Source organism: Coturnix japonica, chromosome 2, assembly GCF_054131305.1.
Source record: "Coturnix japonica strain WE chromosome 2, WE-NBRP24, whole genome shotgun sequence".
NCBI lineage: Eukaryota > Metazoa > Chordata > Aves > Galliformes > Phasianidae > Coturnix > Coturnix japonica.
This window is the reverse complement of record NC_140664.1, coordinates 65,988,139-66,002,086: the sequence shown is the minus strand read 5'-3', so window position 1 is coordinate 66,002,086 and position 13,948 is coordinate 65,988,139. Positions and strand designations below refer to the sequence as shown.

At 36.8% G+C, this 13,948-nt stretch overlaps 1 protein-coding gene across 2 annotated transcripts in view; it reads left to right on the top strand.

Annotated features, from left to right (window-relative positions):
• Positions 1 to 12,603, top strand: part of CTDP1 (CTD phosphatase subunit 1) — an 84,515-nt gene extending 71,912 nt beyond the window's left edge. For both annotated transcript variants that reach the window (XM_015854801.2, XM_085540120.1), the window contains one exon: positions 11,570 to 12,603. In XM_015854801.2, the coding sequence (XP_015710287.2) occupies positions 11,570 to 11,711 (142 nt within the window). In that variant the 3' untranslated portion in view covers positions 11,712 to 12,603. The remainder of the gene's footprint in view (positions 1 to 11,569) is intronic.
• Positions 12,604 to 13,948: the final 1,345 nt, after the last annotated feature.

Sequence of the window (13,948 nt, the reverse complement as noted above, 5' to 3'; positions counted from 1 at the left end):
TTATACATATATATATTCAATATATAAGACAATGGAGAAACAAATGGGTATGTATTCAACTGTTTAAGCTAAATGTCTTTGTTCTAAGCCTGTAAGCACACATTGCTGATAAGTAGCACAAGAGATAGAAAGTCTGCCTTGGGAAATCACAGAAGGACATGCTGCTTACAGATTCTGAAATACTCTGAGCTGCTAACTGATGAGTTATTTCAAAAGCCCCGTACAATATCTGTTAATTAAAGAGGAACATACATTTTGGAAAGCATCAGATCATTAACTGGGTAAGAAAAAATTTCAGGAGAGAACAGTAAGAGTGTAAACTTTCACACATTTACACTATTACATTTAGACTATTAGCTAGAGCTAAAATTAACCAAGGTGTTGCTTCACATTTAGATCATGAGACTGAAGTGGGTCTTCTGTTTCTCTCTTTCCTGAATGCACAGCTTATGCATGTTTGCTAAAAGTGTCAGGCTGCTGAGTTTATGTAGAAGTTTTTTTCACCACTTAAGGCGTTTGGAAAACTAGCTATATGATCTATAAGTTCTCTGGTTCTTCCAGGCAAAGCTTGGTGCAGGATTAATGCACAGAGCAACTGGTCTGATTATATTGTGGAATTGCCCTACAGCTTTGGTTGTTTAAAAGCATAGTGTCTATAAAGAGTAGATGGGTAATTCCAAAAACTGTGAAATGATGTAGTTATATGTGTAAGTATGGATGTTTTTTTGTGGGTTTTTGTTGTTTTTTTTCCCAAAGTAGCTGTCTCTCCATATGGATGTGATGTTACATTTGCCAAGTTTCTGTGGTGTTTGATGATTATAGTAAGCAAGGCTTTCTCCATTTAACGATGACCTAAATCCTAACTCTAGTTAATTTTACATTAAGAACAATGTAAGTTATTACGGTTCTCTATGCGTTTTTAAACTGTTCAGTAAAAAGCTCAGGAGTAGTGATTAGAACTTCTGTGAGGTATTTTATCATGATTCTGTGGTATCTTCACATTTCTCTCCACAATGCAGAGTTCTAATCACTGTAAACTGCTAAAGGAAGTGTAAACATACAGCACTACTTTTCATACAGGTATTTTTAATCACTGCTTTGTCTGTGTGTTGCACTATATCAGGTGGGAATTTTGAAAATGCTTTGAAATAGTCTGCTTAGAATGACCATGTGCCTTTGACTTCTTTTACTCTCTGCTGTAATGCCTGGACAGATGATTAAGAGTCTTCCATATATTACTAAAATTAGGGAAGTGTTGTCACAAAAGATCTTTATTTTCTTGACTACTTTAACACTAAATAGGCTTCATTTATACATCTCTATCTCTAAGAAATGTTCTGGTGTTTGTGAAATGTACTGAGAATCTAGCATGGTCCTTTTTCTCTAGTTTACAGCAGCAGAAGTTTGGAACTGTAATGCAGGTTGTCAAGCATAAGAGCATTTACCTTGTTTTACTGTCTCATCAAATGTTCTGATGAATACTAAAGTGTATATAGGAAGCTCTGTTATTCCTTCATATTCCTTTTTCTGACTTGACACCAAATCATCTGTAATGATTTGGTGTATGTCTGTATAATTTAGGAGTTCTTTGTGAAGTAATTAAATTGATTTGTCACTAATGCTTCAATGCATCTGATGTAGAAATCTTTTTGCAGTCATTGCCTTCCATTGCTACAGGGCCATTAACTAATAGCTTTCATCCTGGGACAATGGAGTATCTAGAGCCTAAGGAGAAATAATTTTACATCTGCAAGAAGCACTAGTCTGCAACAGCTGGAATTTTTAGAAGCCAACTATAGAAATGAAGTCTTTGTTACTGTCCTTTTAGAAACAGTGAGGCCTGAAAAGTGATGAGAGATATTCTCAAAATCAGAGAGAAAGGACCTGAGTAAAAAGATGCACCTTTTAGGGGAGGATTCTTTTCTGACTGTGCAGCCAATATCTTGGGTCAAGATCGAGCTTAAGATGCATTTTTAGACTCATGAGAGAAAAAATTAAGTGAACTTTTTATCTAGCTCTCTTTTTCTTCTGCTTCTGGGGTAAAGATGAGTTTGTCTCAGAATTGGGATCAAGTGTTTGGTTACTTTAATTAGCATTTCACTATTAAGTCAACTGTAAAATGAGCATTGCTGAGGTCAGAGTTGAAAGAAAGGATAAGTGTTAGTTACATGGGAGGCAGAAGAGCTTGGGGAAAGTCTTTAAAACCTATAAAAGAGGTGAAAGCCTGTGCTGATGAGATCCCAGGGTAGACTCAACCCAGAGAAATAGGAGCTGGATGTTGACACAGTCTGAGCTCCCAGGTACAGGGTTCTTGATACCTAATTCTGCTTTTTAAGATTCTTGTCTGTTGGATTGTTCAGAGTAATCTCATGGGATAACTGGCTTTGTAGCCCAGCTTGGAGATGTGCTTCTTATATCTATGTAGATAAAAAAAAATTCCAAAGGCATAATTTATATTTGCAGAAATGAAGGCTGCAAGTAACTGAGAAATGAGTGAGGAATTCCCAGCTTTAGCTGCTTAAGGGTGCACTTTAAGAATGTGTACTGTTCTGCCACCTTGTATTTTTTCCTGCTCCAATTGCTGGAGCAATTTGAATAGAATGTACTGCTTGGTGAACAGTTGAAGCCAGCCAATTAGGCATGCTGGGGAGGAGGATAGGGGCAGTGCAGATCTGCTATATGCTCAGGAAATGTTGCCTTTTCTTTTGAAGCAGTGTTCATTTCTGATCAGTCCTTAAAACCCATCCTGAGTTCTTAGTGTTTGGTCTCATGAGGGGAACAGTAGGAAAACCATTTCACTCTGTCTTGTAATTGAGAGCCCTTGTGCTACAAGCGGGGAGCAATTCAATTCCTTTCTTTGTCAGGATTTAATCCATGTAAAAAGCTCTTGGTATCTAATTGTTTTGGAGTTGGAGCTGCTTCTGCTTCTCCACAGGAGCAATCAGCTCTACCAAGCCCCAGTACCCCGTTCCCATTCACATCAGTGAAACAGCTCTCCCAGTACTGGGTGAATATTTTAGCACTTATTATTACCACCACCCCCATTTCAGCCATCTGTAGATATTAATATTCTTTTGCAATTGTGACTTGAAAGGAACAGTGAGGAATAAAGAAGATGTGAAGTAGTATCAGGATGAGGAAAGCTGGTAACATGCTGCTTCAGTTTACATACCACTGAGAAAGCTGATGTGAAGTCTCTGATGAATTGCCATGTATATGACCATGAAATAATTTAATCAGCGTTTTCCCCTTCAGTGAATCTTCACTGCAGTTCATAAGCTATTAAACAACTGAAGTTTTCCCTTAGTAAAATATATGGATATTTAAATATCTCTTGAGAATGAGAAAACCAAGAAGTACATTAACTACTTATTAGCAAAGATTTTTAATCTTTCATTCTAAACTGCTATTAAGGCAAAATAAAGTACTTTACATTTAACACAACAACTTAAGCACATAAATCTTGACTTCTGCAAGTCTGTAACGGCAGCAAAGCAGCACTATATATCAACAGTTAAAATGGTTACTTGAAGCCTGTACTGAAAACATTGATAGAGTAAAGTCATTACTTCTTCTTAATGTAGGGGATAAAAAACAAGTAAAAATGGTTAGGTCACTCCATTTGTGAGCAGTTCATCAATCATTTGAATTCCTGATAGGTTTTTCCATTTGGAAAAAATCAAATTTTGTGTAGAATGTGAGAGCATTTCATAAGTACATTGTGTCAAGCTGATGGTGAGAAACTGTCTCTGCATTTTTTCAGCTCAGCATGTGAAAAGCATGGTATGGATGTTTTAAATACCAATTCCATAGGAGATGTCCCAGTGGCAAAAGTATCTTTTGCCACATGTCTTGTGCATTTTGCCACCACATTGTACAGAAGGATTTTCTCTTCATTTTCAGAGTCAGAATTTCACATCTCCCTTTCGGAGTCTTACTTTGCCACTTCTTAGACTTGCTGGTGTAGCTTGAGTGTGCCTTTAGATATCCTAGGAAATATCTGTAAAGAAAGAGAATTTAATACATGTCAGTATTAAATAAACCATCAGATAAATGTTTAAAATTTATTCTGCTGTATGTTGACTTTCTGCCTTTCATTTTGTAATTTACTGGCTTTTCTAAAACATCTTGAAGTGTACTGGAGCGTCTGAAGTACGCTTATACAATACGTTGACTTAAAATACAACTTCTTACATGGTTAAATTATTTTCTAGGTTCCATGATTTGTAGCTTTGTATTTCATGGCTATTTCATCTCCAAAATAAAGTCTTCCCAAATGAATTTTATTACATGGAGAAAAGATTTATTGTACGAAACCTATGTCAGTAAATAAAGAAGAATTTAATGTGGCAGCGCAGGTAAATTTCAGTGAGGAGGATATGGGGGAAGGAAAGTGTTGAGTATTCTGTAGCAAATCTTGCCCTTTGGAGTGATATCTTTTTTCTGATTAAAGAAGCAGAGCTACTAGTTGAACAAGCATTCCATTAAAATGATGATACCAAATAACAAATTGAGCAGCTCATTTCCAGGGACAGTCTCACTCTCACATCCCTAGCATTACCACAGTCTCCACAGTATCACCTGCTCTCTTGTAACAGCTCTAATGGTGCAACCTGTACGCAAGAAAGTACTTAAGGTGACATACTCATTGAAAACTAACTGCTAACTCCAACATAGCAAAAGTGGGTAACTTGTGCTCTGTTGCTGTTGGAGAATTTAACTGATTTACAGCGCTGCTAGGCAGGCAGCAGAGCCTGTCCAGGGGCTGTCCTGAACAAGCCCAACTGAGATTACAGGAAAAGTGAATTCTAACCATAATTGTGCAGTATTTGATCTTTAAACTTCAGGTGCATTCTGTTACATTGATACAAGTATTCCACCTTACATCCAGTGTGTTGCTTTGAAAAAAATGAAGAGCATTTTATTTCCCTAGAGGAATCAGATGTTTTTTCATATAAAAATTAGTATCTCATTATACGCTTCTGAATGTTCTTCTTTGCTCGAATGTCTTACATTTTTTTTCCTATTTTTTGCCTTTATTGTATGCTGCCTTTATTAAAAGCATTAGCTCACATTTAGATCTCTAATAATAAGAGATAGACGTATAAAGATTTTCTTCATCACACTGGGAGACATTACTGCCTGTCTCCTTCAGTATTTCCTGTGACAAAATTTAGAGTAACACAAGACTTTATATATTTGTGTATGGATATAGACTAGACTACTTCCAATACTAGTGCAGCAGCACAAATTGATTACGTTAGTTGTCAGAATAGTAACATTTGTAAACTAGATAAAGCTGGAGAGAGAACATGAATCAAATAAAAAAGGTCCGGTTTAGTTTTTAAAATACTCACGTGTTGACTGCTGTGGGTTTTTTTTCCTGCATATTGGCTCACTCCTATGTTGGGAGGTTTTATTTCAAATGCAGTTGGTCTCAAAAGAAGTTGTGCAGGAAAAGAGAACAGATCATTCTGTTTCTGTTACTTTAAAATAAGATTGAGAGATTACATGCCAGAATGCATTCGAGCATTTTCCATTTTAAAAGCGTCACGTAACAGTCTGACTTTCCACATACATACCAGGATATTTAATTTTCTGTTGTCTTCTGCAAATTAATGGCAAGAGTATTAGTTACATGACATAAAGCGATCATTTTTCTTTGGAAGAAATAATCCATGTTATGAGTTTTAAATTGTTTCCTTGTAACAACTACATGAATCACTTTCAAGTAATTTGAAGTTAAAGAAATAATAGATAGTAGGTATAGTTTACTTATCTGTGATTCCATAGTATAAGCAAAACTATAGATCCAATTTCTCAGTTTTGCTTTATTCAGTGCAAACATTATTAGTTCAGTGTGTTAAATAACCTGAGCAAGCACTTAATCATTAAGGAGTAATTATTTTCAATGAAGGGGGAGAGTTACCAGATTTTCCTGTTGGCCTAAATATCAGGAAAATGCTACCTTGCCATATGGACAGTATTAGTGAAATTCCTGTGAAGTCAAGTATTCCTGTTGATATATTATTATCATTCCCAAAATCCTTTTACGCTAACTGTGATTTTCTGTCTTTAAAGACTTCCTTTCATTTTAGATGTACATTAGCATGTGTATTTCAGAGATCTAGAAAGTTGTTGCTAAAATAGTGTTAGAAGTTTTCAGAATTGTTTGTTGTTTTTTTTTAAACTTTGGAATTGCTACAATGGTAATAAATTAGATCTCAGTTATGTATGTTCAAAATCATCCAGCTGTTTGGTTGGAATTGTTGGGTTTCTTCTAATGTCTTTTTTAGTAGCACTGACAGCGTGCTGTTTGGTGAGACCAGTCTCACTGGTGCTATGCAATAAATGTATTCTATGCCTTTTTCTCTGTATTAGATTTCTGGATCATCTTGTAGTTCTGCAGAGAATGCTGGATGAGTTCATGAAACATTTTTCCCGTGATGCTAAATACTGTCTTCATTGTGATAGCATTAGGGTGAGGTACAAGCATAAGCTCCAGTCTGAAAAAATGGAGTTAATGCTACTCGCTGCGCTCAGCCATGTGCTTAGCAGCCCGCTGTGCCAGGACAGACCGTTCAGTATTCTTGCACAGATGTATGAGATACATTGCCTCAGGTGTACACCTGAGCCCCATGTTTTATAGGCAGTTGCTTACTATTATACCAACCATGCATAAAGGATGATGTATCCCATGTCAAGAAGTATCTATTTCAAGCAAAACTTGGAATATCTGAATCAAAGTGTAGTCATCTTGCCTGCCCTATGTAATAAATGAATGCCCACAGCACTGATTTTCAATTACTTGTTCTCAGCTCTCACATCCTTTCATCTTGTTAGATAGGCACTGTACTGGCATCCTCAGAATTGGTTAAAGAGAAGTTTTGCTGATGTGAGTTCTAGTGAGTTCTAGTTCATGACGCCAGTTATCTGAATAAATTTCTCAGAGTGGAAGTCCTATGAAAGGCAGTCAGACTCCCATCGTTTTAGATTTAGAACTTAGCATCACCCTTATTGCTTTTACAGGAGTTTGCGGAACACTGTGGACTCTGTGTGTACAGAAACCAGGACAGGCCTTTCACACTGGACTTCAGAAGTGTGCCTGGGGCAGTGTAGTTAGTCTTGCAGCAATACTGTCTGGGCTGTAATTGCAGCAGCTGCTTTAAAATTCCCTTTTCAAACCATTGCCTTTGGAAGTGCCTACAGGTGCTACATGAATATTCTCATCAGAAAACTCATATTCAGTAACTTGATATTTAAGTCCCAATTCATGATATCAGTGCTATGAGAAAATTGCTTGTTTGAATAACAAAACACAAAACCAAGCGACTTGAGTCTGTAGGCTACTTTGTTAGTGTACCAATTTTAGGAGCTACTAGAAATAGCAGGTCAATTCTCAGTGATTCAGAAGTTTACTGCTTAGCAAAGTAGGGTTGGAGTGGAGGATGTAGGCATTTGGAGTTTAAGAGTGTAAGTGAAGATTTATTTAAATACTAGCTGTACATTTGTGGTTAGTCTCCTCCAACCCAAGCCATTCTATGATTCTGTGATGCGATTTCTTTTGCAGTTGTTTGAAACAAGGTACAGAAAAAAAGATTGTTTGGTTTCGTTGAAAAGAATGTTTACATTACCCTTTGTTTTACTTGTTAGATATTTCTCTTTTCATATTGCATTGTATTTCTTAAAAGGATGCCACTGGGATGCAAAACAGACCCCCAAAAATCTGCTTTTTATTAATAGAGAAAAAAATGCAGCATTTTTCAGCTATGGCTTACAAACTTAGAGTGGAAGAAGCAGCAGATACTGAAGTTCTTTTCACTGCTTTGTTCCCTGTGGCTCTTTCGGAGAACTAAATTTGATAATTAAATGATAAAAATGGAATTTTGGTTTGACCTGTATTTGTATTTTGCAATTATAGTTTAGTGATCATTTTAATAGATTGAGTGAGCAGATGTCTATTTTGAATAATTTTTCCTGGTTTATTTTTCTCATACACGTACCATGCTCTATTGCAGCTCAGTTTTGTCTTCTGCCCCTGTCTCTACATTTGGAATATTGCCAAGTATATTTCTCATTAGCATTCTGTAGAGGTTTTTTTCTGTAGATAACTTTTATGTATGTATAACTGCAACTGCTTTTTGTTTTAATATCATCACAAATTACAAGTTTATTTAAATATGCTGATAACTCAATTAAATACTGTTCCACAAATGCAGTTCTTTTTTTTTTTAAAATGATGATTTCTCCATCCTAGATAAGAAAAAAGTCTCAGATGAAAAATAATAATAATAATGAAATAAAGCTGCTTTTGATTTGGTTAAAAAAACGAGGGGGCTTTAGAATTATGACTTCAAAGACTGAGATGAACTTGACCATGAGAAGGAAAGCTGTAGTGCAGGATAACATAAACTCATGGGGTTCCTAGGACTGGTTATTACAAGGGATAAATATTTAATGCATAGGAAATATAAATTGTACAGATCTCTCTCAGAGCTGTCAGATATGTAAAGCTGTAGGTCTTTAGGAAAGTTTGTTTGTCAGTGAAGTTAATGACACTCAGTTATTTCGTTTGCTGTTTAATATCAGGCAAGCAAAATTACAGTTAAAAATGCAAATGAGGCTGATGGAAGCCTGTAACGAACTGCTGAATCATTCTCCCTAAGTACGGAGAAGGAATTCTTCATGTGCATAATTTTTCCACTCAGAATTGTTTGCATTATGTCTCAGAAAACTTGAAATACCAATTAGAGGGCATAAAATACACGCTTGGAATTCTTTATTCTGTTAAAAAATATGAGAAAATATTACTTTTCTCTTAAGACAGTAGTGATTAATCTGTTATCACTCTTTTCTGAATTCACAAGTAGAAAATGCAGCATTATTTTATTGATGTTCTTCTCCCACGTTTCTATCCAAGTTAGCTTTGAAGGCGTTTTCAAAATATGCATATAAAATATGCATATAAATACTTCTGGATGCACGAAGATGCAGTCTGCAGTACACAAACAGCACAAGGTTTTCATATCTTAATAAAAGCAGCATTCAGATTGTTCCTTTTTATAGCAGAGGATTAACGTGTACCTGTGTGTTTAGTTTTGTTTAATGTTTTTTTTTTTTTTCCCTTCTAACTATTAAATGAAGAAGTTTAGAATAGAATAGAGCTATTGTTTCAAGAGAACAAGAACTGACAAAACAGATGGCATTTTGTTTTCTGTATTTCAAAAGGTGCTGCTTGATACAGCTGGGTGAGAGATGGAAACATGTCAGGACTTTCCCTCAAAGTTTCCTGGAAAAACTTGTTGTAGAGGGGTACTCCATTCGTGAATTAACAAGTTAGACTGAGCATTTTAGATTGCTGTGTTTTGTTGATTGTCCTCTCTAAAATGTATTTGCTCTGGAGTAAATCTAAGTGAAAAGGGGAGTTTGCTGCATCTCCTGCTGGCTTCTGACGTGATTGTTCAGTAAATAAATAGTTCCTCACTTTTAGGAGTAATGAACTAGCACTCAGTTACTGGATATTTTCGTACAGGTTCTTTGATATTACATTGGATACCAGTAGACTTGCAGTACGTGCTGTCAGACTGTACATTTTATTTTCAGTTGGTTCATTCAGTTTCTGTAGCTGAAATGTTGTAAACATGATTGTTTTCTACTGTGAACATTGTTCTGTAGATTTCTCTTGTGTTTTTATTTATCTTATTGCTCGGTTAGCACCAAGGCTGTATTTCTAATTTACTACTTGTTCAACAGTAATGTTTTCTGATTTTGCTGAGTAAGACTCAGCTTTCTTTATTCATCAATTAGCTTTTCTCCAGCTAATAGTGTAATTAATGGCTAAAACTGTGCGGTATCTCTCAAGGCTGAAATCCTCGTGAAGTAAACAAGTAAAGCACTAACTCTGTATGACATTTAATGGAAATGTGCTATTTCTTCCAATTGAGCATTTTTAGTCTGGGTGCTTCTTCATGTGAGAGCACCCTCCAGGTGCTTTCCCTACCAAGCTGTTTTCCAGCTGCCCCATCCCCAGCATGTCCTGATGCCTGGGGCTGTTCTTCCCCAGGTGCAGAATTCTGCACCTGTTCTTGTAACTCCATGAGGTTCCTGTCAGCCCAGTTCTTGAGCCTGAGTCCTTCTGGGTGGCATCATGACTCTGATACCTCAGCTACTCCTCAAGTTTTGTGTCATCTGCAAACTTGTTCCTACCACCCTGTACGGAAGGAAAAATAAATCTAACATCATTGTGAGCAGGTAATCAGCAAAGCAGCCGCACTGTGTCTTTTGGGCCCAGTGGAACCCATAATGGAAAGGCAGAGCAACACAGTGCTGTCCTCCTACCATTGGACATCTTGGACCCTGATTTGTCAGTTGAAACAAGGAAGGTCAGGTGTCACTGAGCCAGACAGCAAGTATGGTCTTCTGAGAATTAATGGCTCTGGACGAATGATAACAAAAACATCATTGTATATATAGAAATTGCTTTGTATTTCAGTTTTGCTTAGAAGCTCAGAAGTTTGACTTTTAATCTTCATATCTATTTCTTTTAGGTATACGTATTTCAAGTCAGTATTTATTAAAGATCTTTCTTGCTGTGTGGTACTTGTCTATACGCTTAGAAGTGAAGTGGCCTTTGCTAAATCATTACTTTTTTTGCTGCGGATACTTCGTTAATTTTTCATTCTTGCAAGTAGATGCATTCTCTTAGTGAAGCCTTACCTAACACTGAAAAGGACATCTAAGAGAGACCCACTTTGAGCATATTCCTCTGAAATTCTATCAAATGATCAAGGAGTAATTCTTGGAGGTATTTCTACAGCTCATTTTGAATTCTGTGCAAGATCTCAACTTTATTTTTGCCTCGGAAGTATATATCTGATATAAAATTCTGCTTTGGCAAAGAAAAGAGATTTTAGGGTTCCACAAATCCAAATTCTTCTGCTTATGGCTTTGTCCCAGTTGAAGTGTTAGATTTTTCCTTGGAGATCTTTCACAACCAGGAATATGATTCTTCCAGCGGAATATAGCACACATCAGCTTCCTGTGTAACGTCATGAGCTCAGCCCGGCAGTGCTGCTTCAAAGAGACACAACAAGGAGGAATGAAGCACACAAGTTGAGCAGCTAGAGCAGTCAGAGTGGTTGAGCAGTTGAGGCTTAATTTTAACATGAAAGAGGTACTTAGATATTTCATATTCACATGGCAAAATAGAATGAATTCTGGTAGTTTCCCATTCTCGTGGCAGACTCACATTTTCTTGTGTTACCTGAGAGGAAGTTAAATTAACTGATTTTTTTCAAGCAGTCTTAAGTTTTGTTTCCATTCATTGTTCAGAGGAATGGGAGAAATGAAATCAATGGGAGAAATGAATTTAACAGCACTTTGCACCCGCAAGAGCAATTAAAAATCAGTAGTGGGGGTTGTTTGTCTCAAGCTGAAAAGATAGGAGTCCTTAGGCCTGTTTTTGTTTTTTGGTTTTTTTTCCTTCTGTCAAATATTAGTGGTCTGTGTTAATAAGCAGCCAGATACTGTGATTCTTGATTCATAGACCTTTATCTCCATGTCTTTCCAGGGGCCATAAGCGCAAACTGGATGAAGATGATGCTGCCAGTGAATCCAGTAAAGAATCTAGCAATGAAGATGAGGAAGGAAGCAGTTCTGAAGCAGATGAGATGGCAGCAGCACTTGAAGCTGAACTGAATGACTTCATGTGACATTCGTGCAGAAGATGGAATTTCCAATTATATTTTCCTTCTCATAAGCAGATCAGACTTCAGATGAGTCCCTTATGTCAGTGCTCAATGTTTTTCCAAAATGTGTGTGTATATTTTGCAAAGCAACACAAGAGGTGACACGTTATTTTACAAAATCAGAAATAGATGTTTTTAAGGTGTTTTACTAAAGGAAAATATACTTTTTTAAACAAAAAAAAAGTATGGAATGGGACTTGGTGTGCTATGCCAAAGACATGTTATGAGCTCTGCAGAACCTTCATATACAGGACAGTAATACAAAGGTCTGTGCTTCAGCATACAGCAACTTCTCACAGTATTGCAGTCTGTGGTTTATTGGTAACAATCTGAAAGAACAGGATGAGATAAAGTAAGTGCGATTGCTTGAGTAGTACAGCGGGAACCTGATGAACTCATCATCCTTTTCCACAAATGAATACTATCAAATGTAAAAGGATTTTTAAAATAAATGAAAAAAAGAACAGTCTATATTTGTATAGATACAGAGAACATCGTATGCAAGCTTTGTGAACTCTGCACTTGACTCACTTGTCATTTGCTTCTGAGATAATGATCAAAAGTCATGTTTTTAAGTTGCTTTGTGGAGTAGTTGGATTCTTTAGGGACACCGTTAGGATTTTTAACTTTTCTTCTCTGTAAGCAGAAATTTAGCACAGCACACTGTGTGATCCTGTACTGCCGTAAGGAGCGTATTCATCCATTTGTGTTGTTCTTGGGAAGAACGAGTGCTACTTCAGTCTAGATAGGATTTAATTTCTTTGAAAAGAGATCTGATGTAAAGTTTTTGTATATTCTATTTCATATTTGACCCACAAAACAGATTTTCTTTCATTTAATAAAAATTCATTTTGTAGATTTTGTTTCCCTTTCCTGTATCGCAGAGGTCTGCAACAGCTGTTTGTTTGCGTCCATCAAACGTAAGGCGTCTTTCCATCTTACTTCTCCTTTTCTCTTCATGAAAACAATGGGAAACTTTGAAAACAACTGCAAAGTTAAGAGATTCTGGCAGATAACTGTGCAAGAGAAGAGAAACATTGAACTGCTGTGAAGTGTGTGAACTGTTTCATTCTGACATTTTATCTTCTCCCTTTAACTGACCTTTGAAGATACTGTAAGGGTTACTGCTGCGGTATTGAATTTCTGAAGCTAGAACTAAGGTTTATTCTGTTTCTAGCAATGGGAGAATGAGATTCTTCTAAAGCACATCAGCAAAAGAAGACTCATTAATTCAGATGTTGTGGTTAAAATTACTTTCTAGTTCAGGAATACTTAGCTTTGCCATCTCACAGTAAAATTGGGAGGATATTTTAGTTCTCTGTCAGCTGCCTTACAAAGAACTGGCTAGTTTTTAAAGCTTCATAATGGCAGTAAAAGGAAGAGTGAGAAAACAGGAGAATCATCTCCAGTTATTACTGCTTTTCCATTCAGAATGCAGTGTCGTCATCTATGACATAAAAATAATGTTCTCAGTAAGAAAATACTGACCTTACAGGACATTTACACAGGTGCCACATAACTGAATTCTGCAGTGACCTGCTTTCTAGATCTGCCCGCTAAAACAAGCAGCGCTTTTCCAGGAGACTGAACTGCATAGCAAAATAAATTCATTTTTAAAAATAAGGCTAAAGAAATGTCTGTAACAAGGGAAGTCAAAATATAATGCGGCCTCCTCACATAGCAGAGGATGAGTATCCTTGCAATGAAGCGGTAAAATGTCAGGGTTTGTGGGTCCTTTCCTTGTTTTCTCAAGTTAAGTACAGTTGAAATCATCTGAAATAATGGTAGTTTTTCAGGTCGCTGTGATGCTGCAAATGGTTTCACAGTATGAATTTCAGCAGGGAATCGTTCTGGCTGATGATCTCTGTCAGTCACATGGCTCTGACTGTAAACAGCCAGCAAACAAAAATGGGTAGATTGCTATGGCTTGAGCAATGTTCTATATTGGCTTAAGCTGGATGCCATGTTCCTTGCGGAGACAGCTGTTCCTTAGTACTTAGCAGAGTGATTCCATACACGCCAAGTTTGAAAAGCTTTTTGGTGTGAAAGGCCATATCCTTTTCCTGGTTGTATTTAGTGCCTTCCACTTTTGGTTTAACTCATATCAGATGTGTCTGGGCAAGAGCCCTAAAAGCGGTCAGCTCTCTGCTAAACCCAGTATCACATGGCCAAGTTGTGTAAATACCATATGAGGGCTCTTC